Raw genomic sequence first — 21,684 nt, 5'->3', positions numbered from 1 at the left:
GTGGCTCCTTTAAGAGCAGGGCGCCATTTTGTTTTTTTGTGTTGTGGTCAGTCTGCAGTCACGTGAGCCGCGAGTACAGCATGAGTGCGGCTCCGATGTTTTTATTTTCATTTCTGTTGCTCATTTAATTTTTCTTCTTTAAATAAATAACACTGTTGCTAGTAAAAAATAAAAACCCCTCGAGATGTGAAATGCGACCTGTGTGAGCTTCGTGTGATTTCTGCTGCAACTTGAGTTAGGCGAGCGATCCCTTACGTTAATGCTAACTCAGCGCGTTACATACGCACAGAAGAGGACAACAAACACGAGGCTCATTTTGTGTCTTTTTTTTATTTGTTTTCTTTAGCACAGAGATATCTCAATCTGTACACCATCAGAAATCTGCTGGGGAGTGGAGGCTTTGGATCAGTGTACGAAGGTGTTCGTAGGAAAGATGGACAGCAGGTAAATGCCTGTGCAAATCCTGCAGATTGCACTGGTCAACACAATACATGAACTGTAGAGCGTAATGAGGTTAATGACATGAGCATTGTCCAGATTTTTGCATGTGCACTTTCTCCAAAAACTTTCTCTGGTTGTCATTTCATTGTAGGGCATCCCTAAAATAAGATTAGATAAAACTTGATTAATCCCGGCACTAGTTTTAAGCCTGTGTTTATGATTTCTGGGTCACGTGATCTCGTTTCTGTTTTCCCCACGTGTTATTTGTCCCACCTTTTTCACTGTTCTGTTCGCACCTTCCGCCCTCACCTTTTTGAAAGTTTTCCATCTGTCCACTGCTACACTTCACAGGGGTGTTTTGTTTTTGTTTTGTTTGTAGGTTGCCATTAAACACCTCCGTAAGGACGGCTCGGACCTGTACATCACCGTTGTAAGTAACCTTACTTGACTGCTGTGATAGTAGCAATAAAGTCCTGTTTACAATTGATTTAAAGACCAAAACTATGCAAAACTAATGCACCTTGCTGTCATTTTCCGGTATAAGAATCCTAGATGCTGCATTAGTTACTGTTCATGACTACTTTCATAAGTCAACACCCCCACCCCAATCAGACAGTTAGGGTCAATAACTAGATTACATCAAATCACATATAAGCAACAACATATTCATTATAAATTGATCAAGTAACATGATGTGAGCTAAAGGTAACTGATCCTTCAAACTGGTGTACTTTCACCATGGTAACACATCTTACTGGACATCACATGACCTCCGGGATATCACATACATCAGTGAAGAACTGAGATTGAGATGAAGAAACGCTTCTTGAAAAAGCAATGAATTATTTATCATTACACAAATCGCCTGGTTCAGATGGATTGACGAGTAACTTCTATAGGCATTTTTGGATATTTATTAAAGACCTTGTTTTTCATATGTTGAAAGAAATATCTGAATCCCATATTCTTCCGACTACTATGAACCAAGGGATTATCACTCTCATCCCTAAACCTGGAAAAAATCCAAAATTAATAGACAATCTCAAAGAAGGCCCATAACTCTGCTTAATAATGACTATTAAAGTTTTAACTCATATTTATGCTAACAGATTAAAAATTGGAGTTTCACAGATTATTTCAGAGACACAGTCAGGTTTTTTGAAAGGCCGCTCAATTCACAATAATATACGACTTGTGCTTGACTTACTGGATTATAATTATTTAATCGTAGATTGTTTCATTTTATTTCTAGATTTTTTAAGGCTTTTGACATGATTGAACACAAATTTATTTTCGTACTTTAGAATTACTTGGTTTTGGAGAAAACTTTATTAATCTAGTTAAATTAATTTATAAAGACACAAATAGCACAGTTAGGGGGACTAAAATCCCTTGACATTGAGTGTATTAATGGTATGATTAAGACAAACTGGCTAAAATCCTTTTTGAAAAATGAAAATAGTTTTTGGTTTCATATCCCTAGCCAAATATTTATGAAAGTTGGAGGTATCCATTTTTTTCCTTAGATGTGATTATGACCCTGTTAAGTTATCAGTGTTTCATCAACAGGTCTTACTTTATTGGAAAATGATCTATAAGCATAATTTGAGTCCTCATAATGTCCCTCTATGGAACTGTAGATATGTTGTGTTTAGGAACAAATCTATATTCTACAAAAACTGGTGGGAGAAAGGAGTATGGTCTGTCATACAAATGTCTTTTGAAACTTTTAGTTCCAAATTTAATTTATTTGACAGAAAACAATATGATAACATCATCAAAGCTATCCCACAGTCTATAGTTCAGATATCTTGGAGTTTATCTGAAAATAATGTAACACCTCGTCTTCCTCGGCTATTGGTGAATGGAGTTTCTATTACTAACATAAATTTGTCCAATACTATAATCCGGAATGCTTTTGTTAATGAACTATATCCCTTTTTACCAATATTTGCTTTTTTTACATCATAGTTTACTGTTATTATACATCACAGTGCACTATTATTATAGTGTTATTATTTACGATTTACAATCTAAGAGGGCTGGTAATTGTACAGAATTGCATGTTGTTCATTTTAATTCGTTTCGATTTTTTGAATTATTGTACATTATGATTTAATTATTATTCAGTTTAGCTTGCTGAATTTAACTTTCACAGATGTTCGACTACTGAAGCCTCAAAAATCTCGTAAGGCCATGGCAGTTTTCCAGCACAGGTGTGTGTCCCTCTGCAGCTGGGGACAGACCTGCTCCTCAACAGAGGGTATGTATAGAAAAGACATAAAGCCATACCATGTAATCTATAGGTTGCATGTCAACTGACAGTGTTTTTTTAATGTTACAGATAAGTAAATGTCCAGTGCAGGCCTGTGGACACTCATCACTTTTCTTCAGATTCTCCCACTCAAGTTATGGAGGAGAATTTGGTATGTAAATATCTCAGTATATTATATCTGAAATATCTCTCCTAAACTCTTTACCCATTGCTTAAATTTTACTGCCATATATGTAGACTGTTAATGTATATTTTTTTCATCATGTTGTTTTAGGCATACCGGCGCAAGCTGGTGCTGTTCCCATCGAGCCCAGCACTTCTATCAAGCACGGTCCCCACACCGAACCCACATTCGGACTCTGGACATGGACCCTGGACCCTCGGCAACCAGCACTCCCCAGCCCAGCAGCACTCCACCCTACGTGATGGTCCATCAGCCGAGACGTGTTCCTCCAACAGCATTCAACCACCTGTGCCACGTCAACTACGTGCATACATTAGGTGAGTGGAAGGCCAACACTTGCAGAAAGTGTGGACATCAGCAACTGGACATAGCCAGGACAAGGCCAGAATTTATTGTCCAGTGACAGAGACGATGACAAAAGCAGTTGCTCAAAAAAATTAAGAAAATATAGATATGTTGCATATAGCGCTTGTATTCTTACAAAGTTATATGTCTATTTTATATTGAAATATTTGATGTTTAAATATTATTTTTCTCTTTTGTTTATAGTTTAATATATTGCTATTTTATAATTTGTTCCTGTATTTATTGTTAGGCTACATGTCATCTATTATTTGAATTGTATTTGCACATTATTCAACTGCTGCTATACGTACTGCATTGTCTCTTTGCACTGTCTTTTGTCTTGCACTGTTTGCACCAAGTTGCACACGATGTACTTTATGTAGCTAGGACAGCTTACTTTCTGTCCTTAGCTCTCTGTGTTGTTTTGTAATTATATGTTGTTGTGTTGTTTATGTAGCACCAGGGTCCTGGAGAAACGTTGTCTCATTTCACTGTGTACTGCATCAGCTATATGTGGTCAAAAGGACAATAAAAGCTTCTGGACTTGACTTGATTTGAATGTGTTCTTTGTTTAATCATTATTTATAAGTTTTAGGAGGTTACTGCATATTTAGGTGTGTGCTTTTTTCTTCCTTCCCCTTCTTCCCCATTTTTTCCCTTTCTTCCCCACCCGAAACAGACTATTGTTCCCACAGACAGACGATATCCATTGTTAAAAGCGCTACACAAATAAATTGAAATTAAATTCTAGTCTGCACTCTGGCACACTACACAGCAAGTTGTTTTGTGACGAGTCGTTTATCATTCTATATTGGATGTGTCTGTGAAGGTTGTGTGACGAAAACGTGTCGGTGCGCCTGACTGCCATCACGGTTCTGACTCAGTTAGTGCTAAAGGATGTGATGAAGGTCAAAGGTCAGGTCAGCGAGGTTGCTGCACTCCTGCTTGACCCTGAGCCACATATTGACAACCTTGGAGTCAACTTTTTCAATGAACTCGCTGCAAAGGTAGGCACTTATTTGTGAGTTGTACGTCTTGATGTACTTTTTATTTCTCTTTCTTTGTTTAGTCGTTGTTGGTTTCCTCTCTCAGGATAATGCCATCTATAATCTGCTGCCAGACATTATAAGTAGGCTGTCCGATCCAGAGAGAGGAATGAAAGAGGAGGACTTCAGCACTGTTATGAAGTAAAAAATTAATTTGGTATTTGGTTTGGTATTGCTTGGATTTTTGGTTAATATATTTGTAAATATGTAATTGATTAATTGTACTCATTTTGTCATAGGCAACTGTTTTCCTATATAACTAAGGAGAGGCAGATGGAGAGCTTGGTGGAGAAGCTCTGTCAGCGTTTCAGAACTGCAAAGTGAGTAGCAAAAATCAGTGTTTTCATTTCCCTTTCTACTAAAAAACTTTATTACAAAGAATATATGTACATAGTTTGTTATCATTTAGTAGAGTAGTGATGTGAATGTTTTAGCCAGGAGCTATAATGCTTTGGTGCAATGGTTCACTAAAGTTAGAAAATATAAACACTTGTCTGTTTGTGTTTTTGTTCAGGACCGAGCGGCAGTGGGCAGATATTGCTGTATCTCTGTCGCTGCTCTCCATGTGTGAGCGAGGCTTCAAGAAGCTACAGGAGTGCTGGGAGTGTTACAGTGATAAACTTACAGAGGATGCGGTTTACCAACCTCTGCTCTCCATCTTGGCCAAACTCCGCCGCAGAGCCGAGCCCCAGTTTAAAGTACGTTACACTCCACACAAGGATGTAGGCATATTCATAACTTTTCTCATGCCCTCCCAAAAATCCCTAACTTTGGTACTCAAGTACTGCAGGGTGAGAAGTGGAAACACTGAACAGTTAAAAATATAATGCAGTATATTTTCAACATATGCTTTTAAAAATTGCTTGTCTTATTGCTAATTGCTTGTTAGAAACTTTAAGATGGTTCCACACTGCTGACACTTTTACTGTTTATCTCCTGCAGTATTTTGTATTTGTTTGCATCTGAGCTGACCACAGGAGATCAACGCATATCTTCTTCTGCTTTCAGTTTTTCCCTTCAGGGGTGGCCACAGCGAATCATCTCTCTCCACCTATCCCTATCTTCTGCATCCTCAACACTTACACCCACTCGCTTCATATCCTCATTTATTACATCCATATACCTCCTCTTTGGCCTTCCTCTTTTCCTCCTGCCTGGCAGCTCCATGTCCAACATTCTCCTACCAATATACTCACTCTCCCTCCTCTGGACATGTCCAAACCATCTTAACCTGGCCTCTCTAACTTTGTCCCCCAAACGTCCAACATGAGCTGTCCCTCTGAAGTACTCATTCCTAATCCTGTCCAACCGTGTCACTCCCAAAGAGAACCTCAACATCTTCAGCTCTGCTACCTCCAGCTCTGACTCCTGTCTCTGTCTCAGTGATACTGTCTCTAAACCGTACAGCATGGCCGGTCTCACCACTGTCCTGTACACCTTCCCCTTGATTCTCGCTGAAATTTTTCTATCACACAGAACTCCCGACACCTCTCTCCACCCATTCCAACCTGCCTGCACTCGCTTCTTTGCCTCTTTCCTACACTCTCCATTACTCTGGACTGTTGACCCCAAGTACTTAAACTCCTGTACCTTCTTCACCTCTTCACCCTGTAATCTTACTGTTCCACTTCCCTCCCTGTCATTCACACACATGTACTCAGTCTTACTACGACTGACTTTCATTCCTCTTCTCTCCAGCGCAAACCTCCACCTCTCCAGGTTTTCCTCCACCTGCTCCCTGCTCTCACTACAGATCACAATGTCATCTGCAAACATCATTGTCCAAGGAGACTCCTGTCTCACCTCCTCTGACAACTCCTGTCTCACCTCCTCTGACATCACCATAGCAAACAGGAAGGGGCTCAGAGCCGATCCCTGATGCAGTCCCACCTCCACTCTGGACTCCTCTGTCTGGCCTACAGCACACCTCACCACTGTCCTGCTCCTCTCATACATGTCCTGCACCACTCTGACATACTTCTCTGCTACTCCTGACTTCCTCATACAGTACCACAGCTCTTTTCTTGGCACCCTGTCATACGCTTTCTCCAAGTCTACAAACACACAGTGCAACTCTCTCTGACCATCCCTATACTTCTCCATCAGCATTCTCAGAGCAAAAATTGCATCTGTTGTGCTCTTTCTGGGCATGAAGCCATACTGCTGCTCACAAATTTCCACAACCTTCCTTAACCTAGCTTCCACTACTCTTTCCCATAGCTTCATTGTATGGCTCATCAACTTTATCCCCCTATAGTTGCTGCAACTCTGCATGTCACCCTTATTCTTAAAGATCGGCACTAATACACTTCTTCTCCATTCCTCAGGCATCTTCTCACTCTCTAAAACCCCGTTAAACAGACTAGTTAAAAATTCCACTGCCGCCTCTCCTAGACACTTCCAGACCTCCACCGGGATGTCGTCAGGACCAACTGCCTTTCCACTTTTCATCCTCTTCAAAGCCTTCCTGACTTCATCCTTTCTAATCTTATCTACTTTCTGTTCCACAGAGTTCACCCCTTCTACTCTTTGTTCCCTCTCATTTTCCTCATTCATCAGCTCTTCAAAGCAGGCTACTCCTTCCATCTCCTCTGTACACTCTCCTCCCTTGTGAGCACCTTTCCATCTCTATCCTTAATAACTCTAACTTGCCACACATCCTTAGCCTAGCTAACCTATACAAGTCCTTCTCTCCATCTCTAGTGTCTAACCTAGTGTACAACTCATCATACACCTTCTGCTTGGCCTTAGACACCTCCCTCTTCACTCTGTGCTGTAACTCCTTGTATTCCTGTCTATTCTCTTCGGTCCTGTCCATGTCCCACTTCTTCTTGGCTAACCTCTTCCTTTGAATACTATCCTGAACTTCCTCATTCCACCACCAAGTCTCCTTATCTTCTTTCCTCCTTCCAGATGACACACCCAGCACCTTTCTTCCTGCCTCCCTGATCACTTCTGCTGTAGTTTCCCAGTCATCTGGCAGCACTACCTGACCACCCAGAGCCTGCCTCAACTTCTGTCTAAATTCCTCACAACATTCCTCCTTTTTCAGCTTCCACCACTTGGTTTTCTTCTCCATCTCTATCTTTGACCTCTGCTTACAGACCATCAAAGTCATCCTACACACCACCATCCTATGCTGTCTGGCTACACTCTCTCCCACTACCACTTTACAGTCACTAATCTCTTTCAGATTGCCTCTTCTACATAGGATGTAGTCTACCTGTGTGCTCCTACCTCCACTCCTGTAAGTCACTCTATGCTCCTCCCTCTTCTGAAAATAAGTGTTAACCACAGCCATGTCCATCCTCCTAGCAAAGTCCACTACCATCTGTCCTTCAAGGTTCCTTTCCTTAACTCCAAACTTGCCCATCACCTCCTCATCACCTGTGTTCCCCTCACTAACATGTCCATTAAAATCTGCTCCTATCACCACTCTCTCACCTGTTGGAATAGTCTCTATCACCTCATCTAATTCACTCCAGAATCTCTCTTTCTCCTCTAACTCACAACCTACCTGTGGGGCATAACCACTAACAACATTCAACATCACCCCTTCAATCTCAAACTTCAGACTCATCACCCTGTCTGACACTCTCATCACCTCCAGAACATTCCTCACAAACTCCTCCTTCAGGACCACACCTACCCCATTTCTCTTACTATCCACACCATAATAAAACAGCTTGAATCCTGCTCCTATACTATGAGCCTTGCTACCCTTCCACCTGGTCTCCTGTACACACAGTATATCCACCTTCCTTCTCTCCATCATATCAGCCAGCTCTCTACCTTTCCCTGTCACAGCACCAACATTCAGAGTTCCTATTCTCAGTCCTACACTCTTACCTTTCCTCTTCTTTCTCTGTCTGCACACTCTCCTTCCTCCTCTACTTCTTTGACCAACAGTAGCCCAATTTCCACGAGTGCCCTGTAGGTCAACGGCGCCGATGGCGGTCGTTGTTAACCCGGGCCTCGATCGATCCGGTATGAAATTTAGAGTCCTGACGATTCGCATGGTTAAATTTGGCAATGTTTTACGCAGGATGCCCTTCCTGATGCAACCCTCTCTATTTATCCGGGCTTGGCACCGGCACAGAAGTCACTGGACTGTGACCCCATGGCTAGATAAGGAGATCAACGCATATAGGCTGCACATTTTAAAGCACTATCCAAAAATCATTACCATTAAAATTATTTAAGTTAGATTTGACACTCGTTTTCCCCAATTAATTTTGTTTAACAATAACTAAACGCTTTTAATGAAAGATAAGATGAACACATTGATCGATTTTGTTTTTGCGTCGGTGGGGGTGGATATTTTTGAGTTCCAGTGTACTCTAGAGTTAAAATTTAGAGCTCTTTGGCAAAATCAATAAGTCTGATGGTAAATTCTATTTATTCTTTAACGTCTTTAACTGTACTCCCCTGCACACACCCACATTTGAATACCTCTGATATAATCTTCAGCTGATGCTGTTATTGAGGTGATTGCAAGATGTTGGTGATTCCATTAAAATGAATAGATTTTGTTAAAACCATATATTAAAAAACAAAGGTTTAAATGCAAAATGGAAACCACAAAATAATGAAAAACCTTTAAAATACATTTTCATAGCACTCTATTTACAATTATCCTTACCTTTCAAACTATATGTAAAGTGTCATTTTGATTATAAATGTTTGCTAAACTGTTTATGCTCCAATTTAATTGAATGTCTTATTGCTGTCCTCTAATGCCACAGGCTCAGGTAGAGGAGTTTGAGAAGAAGTTAACAGCAGTGCATACAAAAGGTCTGGAAGATGTGGAAAATGAAGAGCGAGAGCAGCAGCTGGAAAAGCAGAAAAACACTCCTGTGCCCAAGAGTGCTCGCAGACCAACACGAGGTAAGATGACACATTGCTGTTTCTCAAAATGATTTCCCTCACACACTTTCTGTGTGCCTGGTTTATTTATAGACACATCAACTGCAGCTTATTTTCGCACCTCTTGGTACCGTCTGAATGCCTGACTAACATTCTACACAAGGCAGGGGTTATCCCTTCTTTTAAATATGTATATTCTTTATATTCTTATCTATATTCTTTAATGCGCATCCAGGGCAAATAATTAATGTGACACATTCTGCATGTCACCATAACATCTTGAAAATAACATCTTGCAGGTCGTGGGAAATCCCAGATGGATGACAGTGACTTGGTGACCCCCAAAACCTCCCATGCTCGCCCCAAAACAGTCATCACCTTTAGCAGTGACGAAGAAGAGGAGGAAGAAGGTGAGATGGCAGTGCAAAGCTCCAGTCTTTAATAATTTGAGAAAACCTGTATACCAGAATGGACCAGAATAGCAACAAGCACCTGAGTTACCTGTATGGAAATGTAGAAATGGTCAAATCCTCCTGATATTAGGGAGAAACCGGTGTGACTCAGTTTAGGAATGTGAGGTGAGAAGGCTGTTTAGTTGTCTGGGTCTACCCCAGGGGTGGGTGTACAGATTGTGATCTGAGAGTTGTCCAGGGAGATCACAAAATCCTAACGTATGGATCTCCATGGATGAACAGCAGAGAGCAAAGGAGAGAATGAGTTGAGTGTCCTCAGCATAGCAGTGGCATGCATCTGATATTACCTTACTGAGAGAGCTGCTACAGAGGGAGAACTGACTTTCTATATCAAAATGAAATATTCTGACTTATTTTTTTGTCACTATATCTGTTTGTGGGATAATTGTATAATGTTTTATATTGTGTAAACTGGGTGTATGATCTGTGACACATACAGCTAAATTCATAATTGTGCTTCTTTCTTTTTTCTTTTTTTTAAGATGCTGTCATGGCAGAGAGTGAGACTCCAAAGGTCACCACCCCCATCTCACGTACCCGACGCACTCATCTACACCACTAGCCTTTCTTTTGGTTCCATCACCCAGGTCTCTGCTACCCTTTCCCCTGTTTTTATATTTCTATGTGTATGTTTATTCTGTCCATTCTGAAGGCACTATTTTTATGCTTTTTCTTATTTTTTTTTCTAATACTATACATTTTATCTCTTTATACAATGTTTCTAAACAGGTTAAAACAACAAGTTTGTAACATATCTGTCCTAGACTATATCATTATTACATCATTTGGAATAATGACTAATAAAAATAGCACACACACACACTCTCACTCAGGACTGAACTGTATACAACTCTCTGTCTCTCTCACACACATATACACACACTCTCTCTCTTGACTGTGTGGATGCGCACACACACGCACACATAATTTATATTGTTCATTACTTATTGCACTACCTCCACCTGTCATCTGCTGCTATAGTTGTATTTATGTTTATTTCTATTTGCACTACCTCAACCGCTGCTGCACAATATTTTTTTTACATCATTTCATTTTATCTTATTTTATTTCACTTACATTCCATTACACATGTTCTTTTCTTTCTTTTTCGGCGCTAAGTGTCCTGTGTTCTTTTTGTGTTGTCTTTCTTGTATTTATTGTCTTTTGCACTGTCTTGTCTATGCTCTATAAGATGTGGTATGTTATTTCTTGATATTTAGGCAATGGCCAGCACGTTGGATTGCTTAAGGGTCTTCAGTTAACTGACTGGTCAAGTTAGCATGTGAGAGACATCATATAGCAACATAGCTATATTTACATTTCAGCACTGTTTTAAAAAAAAGTATTCCCAAGCAATTCAAGTACAATGTTTGTTTTAAAAGCTATTTTGAGGGTTCTTCGTGTCTTGCTGGACTCGACCATCTGTGTAATAGTGAAAAATTGAAGTTGCTAATGAACACAGGAGGTTTTGTATGTCTTCTATCAAATGATTGCATTTTACATTTACATTATACATTTACATTATTAATGGCATTTGGCAGATGCTCTTATCCAGATCGACTTACATTTATACATTTATCTCTTTATTTATATATATATATATATATATATACACTATATTGCCAAAAGTATTCGCTCACCCATCCAAATAATCAGAATCAGGTGTTCCAATCACTTCCATGGCCACAGGTGTATAAAATCAAGCACCTAGGCATGCAGACTGTTTTTACAAACATTTGTGAAAGAATGGGTCGCTCTCAGGAGCTCAGTGAATTCCAGCGTGGAACTGTGATAGGATGCCACCTGTGCAACAAATCCAGTCGTGAAATTTCCTCGCTCCTAAAAATTCCACAGTCAACTGTCAGCTGTATTATAAGAACGTGGAAGTGTTTGGGAACGACAGCAACTCAGCCACGAAGTGGTAGGCCACGTAAACTGACGGAGCAGGGTCAGCGGATGCTGAGGCGCATAGTGCGAAGAGGTCGCCAACTTTCTGCAGAGTCAATCGCTACAGACCTCCAAACTTCATGTGGCCTTCAGATTAGCTCAAGAACAGTGCGCAGAGAGCTTCATGGAATGGGTTTCCATGGCCGAGCAGCTGCATCCAAGCCATACATCACCAAGTGCAATGCAAAGCGTCGGATGCAGTGGTGTAAAGCACGCCGCCACTGGACTCTAGAGCAGTGGAGACGCGTTCTCTGGAGTGACGAATCGCGCTTCTCCATCTGGCAATCTGATGGACGAGTCTGGGTTTGGCGGTTGCCAGGAGAACGGTACTTGTCTGACTGCATTGTGCCAAGTGTAAAGTTTGGTGGAGGGGGGATTATGGTGTGGGGTTGTTTTTCAGGAGCTGGGCTTGGCCCCTTAGTTCCAGTGAAAGGAACTCTGAATGCTTCAGCATACCAAGACATTTTGGACAATTCCATGCTCCCAACTTTGTGGGAACAGTTTGGAGCTGGCCCCTTCCTCTTCCAACATGACTGTGCACCAGTGACCAAAGCAAGGTCCATAAAGACATGGATGACAGAGTCTGGTGTGGATGAACTTGACTGGCCTGCACAGAGTCCTGACCTCAACCCGATAGAACACCTTTGGGATGAATTAGAGCGGAGACTGAGAGCCAGGCCTTCTCGTCCAACATCAGTGTGTGACCTCACAAATGCGCCTCTGGAAGAATGGTCAAAAATTCCCATAAACACACTCCTAAACCTTGTGGACAGCCTTCCCAGAAGAGTTGAAGCTGTTATAGCTGCAAAGGGTGGACCGACGTCATGTTGAACCCTATGGATTAGGAATGGGATGTCACTTAAGTTCATATGCGAGTCAAGGCAGGTGAGCGAATACTTTTGGCAATATAGTGTATATATATATATATATATGTATGTATAAATAAGGGCCTTACTCAGATTCATTGCATAAATACATGAATTACATGTTTTTTGAATGGCTGAGAATGTGATTGCTTGAACAATGTGATTCAATTATTTGGCCTAAAAGCCTTTTGTATGTAAAAGCTGCACCCCTACAATCTATGTGTGGCTAGTTTAACAGTGCTTTCAGATAGATAGCAGTTGTGGCTTTTAGCTCTTTGCATGCCCTTTACTTTATCTTCTTTGTTTATTTATTTATCTCCTTGAAGGTGTTGAGGTTCAGTGAGAAATCGTGTATAAATGACACATGAGACTCTCACAAGACTTTTCAAATTTCATGTGAAAGCAAATCTCTCCTCCCCTGCTATAAAGTAGACCAAAGCCTGTATAGCAGTGTAGTGTGGATTTGATCAGTATTATTAAATCAGTAGATGAGAAATACAGCAGTAGAGGATGACCTACTGCTCTGCCACCGTGATGCTGCACGACAGAAATACTATCCCATAAGGCAACGGGACCGGTGTTTCTTGTGGTCAAACAACGCCTGATTAAGTGGCTAATTTTTTGAAGGTTTAAGAAAGGGGGAAAAAATTAGCAATTTTTGATTTAAAAAAAATCTGCTTAATTGGACTTCGTGATGTAATCCACTCAAATAATTGAGTTGATGGATTATTTCTGTCAATATTTCTGATAATTGAGAATTTTTTGTATTATTCACATATGTGTATATATGTATATAGATATATATATATATAATGTATATGTATGTATATACACTTCCAGTCAAAAGTTTGGACACACCTTTTAATTCAGTGTTTTTTGTTTAGGGATTTATTTTCTATATTCTAGAAGAATACTGGAGATTTTTGCCCCCATTTTTCATGAGCTGAACTCAAAGATCTAAGTATCTTTTTCTATGTACACAAAAGGCCTATTTCTCTCAAATATTGTTCACAAATCTGTCTAAATCTGTGTTAGTGAGCACTTCTCCTTTGCCGAGATAATTCGTCCACCTCACAGGTGTGGCATATCAAGGTGCTGATTAGACAGCATGATTATTGCACAGGTGTGCCTTCGGCTGGACACAATAAAAGGCCACTCTAAAATGTGCAGTTTTATCACACAGCACAATGCCACAGGTGTCGCAAGTTTTGAGGGAGCGTGCAATTGGCATGATGACTGCAGGAATGTCCACCAGAGCTGTTGACCACCCGTGAATTGAATGTTCATTTCTCTACCATAAGCCGTCTCCAAAGGCGTTTCTGAGAATTTGGCAGTACATCCAACCGGCCTCACAACCGCAGACCCGCAACCGCAGTTGAGTAATTGTAACCATTTTTAATAATGTGTCTGTAAATAAATAGCTTTGATACAGCATTTCTGTAAACATGTAAATATAAAAAACTTTGATACAGCGTTTCTGTAAACATGTAAATATAAATGACTTTACATGTTTACAGAAACACTATTAAAGTTATATATATTTACATGGTTACTGAAACACTATTAAATATATATAACTTTAATACAGTGTTTCTGTAAACATATAAATATAAATAACTTTACAACATTGTGGCTTCTCTGTCTTCCTCATAGATCTGACACAAGTCACCCTCACGCTGATCTCTCCGGTCACCTGATGCTTTTCAGAAACAGAAAAATGTGACATTTATAGCTTTAAAGTGTCATACAGATCGTATTAACATAACATTAGTGAAACTAAAAACAGAAGATTTTAAAAAGGTTAAGTAAACAAAACACTGACACTAAGAGTATGCTGTGTCACAAACCAAACTAGCTAACATTAGCTCGTTAGCTTGAGAACATGTACCTTCAAAGTGGTCGATATAACTGGAAACATACAATCTGAAGGCCTTCTCCTTTTTACTTGAAGGAGTGACCAATGCTAATCTTAAAATTCGATGGACATCGTTCACTGTAATATCTGTGGAAGTTCTTGCATGCAGCGAGTGTAAAATGCCATGTTGGTAGCTCTCATTGAAACGATGGGTAAAAAACACTTCTGGCACAGCACTGGAAGTTGTGGAGCAACTGAGACGAAATGCGGAAGTAGTCGTGCATAGAGTCAATTAATATGCTTAAAGCTTCTTGTGTGTGTCTATTGTAGTATCGTGTCAAACCTCCTGTTACCTCTTGTTATGCTAAAGAATATTTAAATAAACTGGACAAGTGTATCATTATACCATCATTAGCATAGCGTTATTGTTACTGTATTAACCCAGACTCTTAATCAGAGTCCTGTATCACCGTGTCCACAGGCTCAGGTCAGTCAGATACAGGATCAAGGGGCACCAGGATCAGAGACGGACATTCACTGATCAGAACATGGCCAAGTGCATGCTGGTGCTGTACTGAAGCATAGATTCCCCGTGCAATATTTTCAAGATGACCGTTAATAATAGCTAGATTTGCAGTTTTATATGAGTATATGAAAGTCTGCTGTATTACTTTTTATGACACTTATAGCTCTTTACCTGATAGTTTCAGGATGCAGACTGTCTGTGGAAAAAGAAGAATAAATACTGCATCCAGAAACCAGGAAAGATAAAAGCTTTAGTCAGAATGTTCAGGACTGCCATTACAGTAGCGTTCTTGTTGATAAAAGATGTACGTTTGATTTGTTTGATTTGGTTTTAAAGTATTTGACTCTGCACTTCTGTTTCTGCCCATTGCAGTAGTGTCTTGCTGCAGTTTTTATAATTCTGTGTCCAGGGCTGTTACTGCTAGTTCTGGCCTATATTGAAAAAAAGAAAGAAAGAAAATGAAGTTTATTAAAGTAGTGACTGTTAATGTTGTATATTAATGCCAGAGAGAGGGAGAGATGTTTATTCATATTATAACAATGGCTTCTTGTCAGAGTCAAAAATCTGTCAACTGAAAATAAGTCTTTAAATTAGAAATTATTTCTAGACTCTTTATTTCTGTCTGTGTGCTAGAGATAGATCAACATCATTATGGAGTTGCATGCCACCATAAAAGCTGCAGAAGGATTTAGGGTTATTAGACATAAGCATTGTAGAGTGATACTATAAATGTAATTAAAACAGATTTATTCCACAATTTGCCTCACACAGTTTAAAACAAATTCAGGGTGGGGAGTCTGGTTCAATGTCTGTCCTAAACTGTGACCACAGCATCCACTCAGTCTTTGTAAGCACAACCCCAACACTCTGCTCCTCTAGGAAGAAAGCAAAACAACTGGAACATTTAAGGACCATTTTAGACATATTACAACTAATTCCTTGGGCAATTAAGGCATCTAACTAACGTATACATTGATATGGATTACATGTAGCTGTGTGTAATCGCCCATCTTCTCACTTACTCAAGACAGGTTCAAACACTAACCGGCAGAGTCAGTGACGTCACTTTACTGATTGGCTAGAGAAGGGCAGTAGGTTGAGAAGCAGTGGACCAATGCAGACTTTTATCCCGCCACTTAATCTGCATAAAACTCAGAAAAGTGAAGCGTGAATAAACAGAAAATTTAATGACGAGCAAAAAGTAGCAGAAAGAACAAACATCTGTGTAAAGTAAGCAAAAATGTCTGTTTTTAATTCCTACTGTTTCTTTTTTTCTTCTTTTTTTGTTTGTTTTATTTTTTAAATTGTGTTTTCAATTCTGTGATTTGTGTTTTATTTTTTTTTACATGCATTTTTTTTTTCACGAGGTATGGAAGTATAATAGTGCCAAAATTCCTGAAAGCAAAATAGCATATTGAATCACATGAACTGAATAAAAACTTGTCAATTTGCAATTTGATCTGAATGAAAAAAATCCTTACAGCATTTACAAAAAAAATACAATCTTCATTGTTTTTCAACCTCACAAATTCAGGCAGAAAAAATTCAGGTATTAAAATTCAGGTTGAAAAAAATTCAGGTCTTAACATCCGGGCTATTACAGGAAGAGCAATGGATTGCCGATTTCTCGGCCCGTGTCGCAGTGCACTTTAAAGTGTACATCCTGCTCCCTGTGTAGTTCACTTCGCGGGGAATCACTTTGCCGATAATTAACCTGCAGCTTTTTAAAGTGTTTTTAAGTAAGCTAAACTAACAAAAAATGAGTAAAGCCAAAAAGTAACTGAGGTCCAATCATTTATTTTATAGTAACAGTGTACCAAAACATTTGGAACATTAACAAGTAGTTTCTTTAAGGATGATGGGAAAACTAGAGAAAACTGCTGTCAGCAGAGCTGTGACATCCATGATGTCCTGACAAATATTAACAACATAGTGTGCTTTCTGTGCCTTTGTGTGCAGTGCAAAGAAAAAAAGGCATGCGGCTCTCGTAGTTTTAGCGGCTTTTAAATTGTTGATCTGAATTGTTTTTAACGCAAAAAATTGAAGCAAGCAAAGTATTTGTGGATGAAGTTGTAATAGTCTGTTCTCAGTCACCTTTCTTTCTCTTTCTTTATCTTATGTGTTATTTAAAGTGATTAAGAAGTCGTATATGTGGCATTAAAATAAAGCAAGAAGCTGAGATACAACGTGCCTGTTTAAATATTTGGAGAAATTAAGCGGAGTAACATGACATTAAGTGGTAGGAATCCCAAGAGGTGAAGAGCCATGTGTTTGTGTGTGTGTTGCAGGAGGTGAGACAGAAATGTTAGTTTAGATGAAGAGGTTGTTCTCTCTGTACAACAGCAAATTAGGAAGTGAGAGAAAGGTGTTGTCTACGTCATACACTACAAAGAGCCAGTAGTGCGGGTCATCTCTCGCTTACAGCCACACCACCCTGAGAACGCCTGATCTCGTCTGATCTCAGAAGTTATGCAGGGTTTGACCTGGTTAGAAGTTGGAGGGTAGACCTCCTGGGAATACCAGGTGCTGTAAGCTTTTTCACCCCCACCTTTACAAGTAATATGAAGCAGGTAATAGCATGACACCAGGTGGATGTATTAACAGCTATAGATAATTGATCAGGTTTAACTGTATAAGGACATTTTTATTTCCACTTTAGGGTTCTTTGCACTGATGAGCACAATAATGAGTTTGAGGTGTTGACTTGGCCCCCAAATTCCTCAGATCTCAGTCCAATCCAGCATCTGTGGGATGTGCTGGACAAACAAGTCCAATTAATGGAGGTCCCACCTTGCAACTTACAGGGCTTAAAGGATCTGCTGCTAACATCTTAGGGCCAGATACCACAGCACACCTTCAGAGATCTAGTGGAGTCCCTGCCTCGTTGGGTCAGGGCTGTTTTAGCAGCAAAAGGGGGATCAACCCAATATTAGGCAGGTGGTCATAATGTTATGTCTGATTGTTGCCAGAATAAATGAAGTAGCTACCAGAATAAATTAAGATTATTGGAAGTGTAAGGATCTGAGCAAATTGACATGGGCCAGATTGTAATGGTTAGATGACTTGGTCAGAGCATCTCCAGAAGGTGTTGATTTGGCCTTCAAATTCCCCAGATCTCAATCCAACAGACCATCTGTGGGCTGTGCTAGACAAACAAGTCTGATTCATTGAGGTCCCACCTCCCAGCTTACAAGACTTGAAGAATCTGCTGCTAATGTCTTGGTGCCAGATGCCACAGCACACCTTCAGAGGTGTTGTGGAGTCCATGGCTCGAGGGGTCAGAGCTGTTTTTGGTGGAGGATCTACAGGAGAATTACGCCTGTGTTTTTTATGTTGAAGCTGATCGCTGTATGCATGATAAATATGTGTATAAATAATATGTCATGACAAATTTATAACCTCATGAAAAAGCTAAATAAACCATATGTAATTTCCTGCTTGCTGTTGACCACATTCACAAAAGATGCCTTGGTGAAAATATTATAATTATGAGGTGAAAACACATGTAATTATAACATGAACTCTTTAGAAGGTAGGAGAGATTTCCAAATAATAATAATAATAATAATAATAATAATAATAATAATAATAATTCCCCTACTATGAATGTGCCACCTACAGCAGACAGTAAGGTTTAAGGAGTAATTTTGCATCAGTAAAAACTTCAGCTCTATACACAGAAAATCACAGATTGTTGGTTTCCACAATTACAATCTATAATCAGACTTTTCTACAGGCTGGCTCTCAAATTTGTGTAGGCTATAAAAATCTGAATTTTGTTATTTTTCATTTTTCACATTTTAGTGAATAACTAAACTAAATAACTAAACTAAATAAGTTTCAGTCATTCTTTAAAAAGGATTATTATATATTTACATTAATGAGAAATTCATTTTGTGTGTTTGGGTTGCTTTTTAAAGGAACACTGTATATTAATGAATAGAAATGATCAGAATGAGGCTTCAATAGATGCTAATAAAATATTTTTATTGACTTCATCTATATAGACACTACACTAAAAGAAAAAACTATTTACAGATATAGAACTATTTACAGATGATATATAAGATAAGAGGGATATCTACAAAGAGGGATGAGGGGGTAATTGGGGTGGTGGGATTGATATGGGAAAAGATACAAATTCTATACAGGCTAAAGATGATGTCCTTAAGTCCTGCAGACCTGTTAAAAAAGAAAAGACAGATTTAAATACAGTGTTAGCTAAAATATAACAAAATTTATTTATACCTACCTGTGGAGATAATATCTAAAAAGTTGAAATGGAGCTGCAGAAAGAAAAAAAATTACATTACATATATATTACTTTACATGTGGCAGATCTTTGATATTTAAACTAATATATATACAGTAATAGGTTTAATATGTGTAAGTATATGTATATGTATGCATGATTTCATGCAATGTGCCAGCTTGGTTTCTGTTCCTCAGAGTCGGACGCGAGTACGGTGTTTGACGCTGTCTGCGGGAAGAGTAACAGAAAGTAATGCGCTGCTGTCGGTGGCAATAAACACTTGGTGCAGGAGCACATGGTGCATATGCAAATTGTCCATGAGTGCTTGGTGCATAAGCACTTGGTGCATAAACAAATGGTCCAGAAGCAAATGGTCCATAAGCATTTGGTGGAAAAGCAAATGGTCCAGAAGCAAATGGTCCATAAGCGCTTGGTCCATAAGCATTTGGTCCATAAGCAAATGGTCCAGAAGCAAATGGTCCATAAGCATTTGGTGGAAAAGCAAATGGTCCATAAGCATTTGGTCCAGAAGCAAATGGTCCATAAGCATTTGGTCCATAAGCAAATGGTCCATAAGTGCTTGGTGGAAAAGCAAATGGTCCATAAGCATTTGGTCCATAAGCAAATGGTCCATAAGCATTTGGTCCATTAGCGCTTGGTGGACTGGCATTTGGCTCATATGCACTTGGTGGACTGGCATTTGGCTCATATGCACTTGGTGGACTGGCATTTGGCTCATAAGCACTTGGTGGACTGGCATTTGGCTCATAAGCACTTGGTGGACTGGCATTTGGCTCATATGCACTTGGTGGACTGGCATTTGGCTCATATGCACTTGGTGGACTGGCATTTGGCTCATATGCACTTGGTGGAAAAACACCAAGCTTGTACAGCAGGCTCCTCTCCCATGGTGGAACATCAGGCCAGAAGTGGGTAGCAGGCGATTCCGTCGTGTCACAGCTGTCCTCTTCACAGTGCTGCTTCTCCGGAAACTGTTTGCAGAGCTGAACAATGTCGCTCACGGACAGGTATTCAGCTGCCGCCAACAGATCCTTCACGTTTCTCCGCGTGATGTTTATCTTCTTGGAGTAAGCATACTGGATGATGGACCTCATGATGTTCACAGACACATTATGGACGGTGTACACCGAGAATTCAGTGGGGCCCTTTGCGAACAGATCACTGAAATATATAGAAAAAAAAGACAAAAACTATGAGTTACTCCAATATGTATGTATTAAAATAAACAAAGTTCAGGCTCTCAGGTCGAGTCTTTTTGTTGGGACAAACGCGTAGTGAGTAAACGGGAATCGGCGATTTAGCCGTATTGATCTACAGCATTATTAAAGTTGAAAAAGTTCATCATTATAATTATGACAGCGACAAGCACAAAAAATGACACTCCTAACATTAGTATAAGCTCAAAATCAGCGATAAAACACGAGCTAAGAAACAGTTAGCGAGGGTAATCTGTAGATAGCACTTTTTCTCTGTGGTGATTTTTTAACCTTACCTGAAAAATGTTGGGCTCAAGTCCAACATCGCCTGCTGGTGCACCGGGAAATAAACGCCTCCAGCCTCGATGATCGCGTCGCAAGGTTCCTCGCTGTAGTGGTGGTAGTTCATCCTCGTCTTCGTTGGTGATCCTCGGGAGAAATTCAGTCCACGATCTCCTCTTCTTCTTCTTCTTCTTCTTCTTCTTTGTTGTAGTTGTAGTTGTCCTCAGGAGAAAGTCAATCCACGATCTCTTCTCTTGAAAGTCTCTGAATGCCGTTGATTTGAAAGTCGCTGAATGACGTTGTTACTGTTTAAATTTGTATTGGTTTAAATCTCAAAGCGTTTTTTTCTCGTGACGCTGGGGCCTGATGACGCTGTCACCCTGATGACGTCAACGTTAAGCAAACAACCTGAAAGACACTCACATACTGAAAGTATTAAGCACTGACCATTGATTTATTGTTGTATTTCTTGCCTATCATGATCTATATCGGACGTTCGAGCAAACAGAGACATATTAACGCTCCTGTTAGTGTGATGGGGAGAGAGTTGGTTGTGTTGCATGGTGTTTTGTTTTGTGTTTGTGTATATGTGCTTTTTTTGTGCATGCGTTTGCTTTGGGTTGTTTTGCTTTTGTGTGGGTTGCTGTGTATTTTCTTTTTCTGTTTGTAGGCAGTATTCCAAGACACATGCTTATTTAAATTAATTGGACTAACGATGGGATTGGACGACGGAGTTAGAGTGCTTTTCTATAAAAGAGCAGTTGTGATTGGGGACAGGTGTGAAGTGGCAGCACCGTGTGAGCGGAAATGGAACTGGCTTAACGAGAGGAGGAGGAGGAGGAGGAGGAGGAGATGGAGATGGAGATGGAGATGGAGATGGAGATGATGATGATGATGATGATGATGATGATGATGATTCTGCGCCAGCGTTTCCAATAAGGAGTGCTCTGTATACAGCGTGGCAGTAATGCCGGAAGGGTTATCGGTTCGTGGAGCACCGTGGGCGAGCAGCACGCGTTATGGGTGGATGGATGTTTGCGGGAGTCTACTGCGCGTGCTGCGAGACGAGAGCGAACACTGACGGGATTCTTCTGCGCATGACTACACCA

The 21,684-nt window shown here is 40.0% G+C and overlaps 2 protein-coding genes, 1 long non-coding RNA gene and 1 pseudogene across 3 annotated transcripts; 3 read left to right on the top strand and 1 right to left on the bottom strand.

Moving 5' to 3' along the window:
* The first annotated feature begins 308 nt into the window (after positions 1 to 308).
* On the top strand, positions 309 to 3,769 carry LOC131357423 (uncharacterized). The gene is made up of 5 exons (XR_009205265.1): positions 309 to 444; positions 821 to 871; positions 2,600 to 2,704; positions 2,786 to 2,867; positions 2,991 to 3,769. It is a non-coding gene; the product is annotated as an uncharacterized LOC131357423 (long non-coding RNA).
* A 378-nt stretch (positions 3,770 to 4,147) lies between these two features.
* LOC131357977 (condensin complex subunit 1-like) lies at positions 4,148 to 10,311 on the top strand. Its single transcript, XM_058397408.1, has 7 exons — positions 4,148 to 4,252; positions 4,338 to 4,432; positions 4,531 to 4,611; positions 4,806 to 4,989; positions 9,037 to 9,178; positions 9,457 to 9,567; positions 10,113 to 10,311. Exons 1-7 carry the CDS (start codon positions 4,148 to 4,150, stop codon positions 10,190 to 10,192), a joined length of 798 nt encoding a protein of 265 aa, XP_058253391.1. The 3' UTR covers positions 10,193 to 10,311.
* Positions 10,312 to 17,240: 6,929 nt separating this feature from the next.
* Positions 17,241 to 17,359, top strand: LOC131358503 (5S ribosomal RNA; annotated as a pseudogene).
* Positions 17,360 to 18,895: 1,536 nt separating this feature from the next.
* Positions 18,896 to 20,896, bottom strand: LOC131357421 (uncharacterized). The gene is made up of 2 exons (XM_058396393.1): positions 20,590 to 20,896; positions 18,896 to 20,258 (listed from the first exon to the last, which is right to left on the bottom strand). The coding sequence occupies exons 1-2, from the start codon at positions 20,700 to 20,702 to the stop codon at positions 19,202 to 19,204; spliced, it is 1,170 nt and encodes a 389-aa protein (XP_058252376.1). The 5' UTR covers positions 20,703 to 20,896; the 3' UTR covers positions 18,896 to 19,201.
* Positions 20,897 to 21,684: the final 788 nt, after the last annotated feature.

This window comes from Hemibagrus wyckioides, linkage group LG08 (assembly GCF_019097595.1).
Source record: "Hemibagrus wyckioides isolate EC202008001 linkage group LG08, SWU_Hwy_1.0, whole genome shotgun sequence".
Classification (NCBI taxonomy): domain Eukaryota; kingdom Metazoa; phylum Chordata; class Actinopteri; order Siluriformes; family Bagridae; genus Hemibagrus; species Hemibagrus wyckioides.
The sequence above is the reverse complement of the archived record's forward strand: the minus strand, read 5'-3'. Positions and strand labels throughout refer to the sequence as shown.

Coding starts and splice junctions, on each gene's coding strand:
- LOC131357977 (XM_058397408.1), top strand. CDS start 4,148: ATGAAGGTCAAAGGTCAGGTCAGCGAGGTTGCTGCACTCCTGCTTGAC. Junction 4,253..4,337: donor TCAATGAACTCGCTGCAAAG/GTAGGCACTTAT, acceptor TTCCTCTCTCAG/GATAATGCCATCTATAATCT. Junction 9,179..9,456: donor TGCTCGCAGACCAACACGAG/GTAAGATGACAC, acceptor AACATCTTGCAG/GTCGTGGGAAATCCCAGATG.
- LOC131357421 (XM_058396393.1), bottom strand. CDS start 20,702: ATGAACTACCACCACTACAGCGAGGAACCTTGCGACGCGATCATCGAG. Junction 20,259..20,589: donor TTGAGCCCAACATTTTTCAG/GTAAGGTTAAAA, acceptor TATATATTTCAG/TGATCTGTTCGCAAAGGGCC.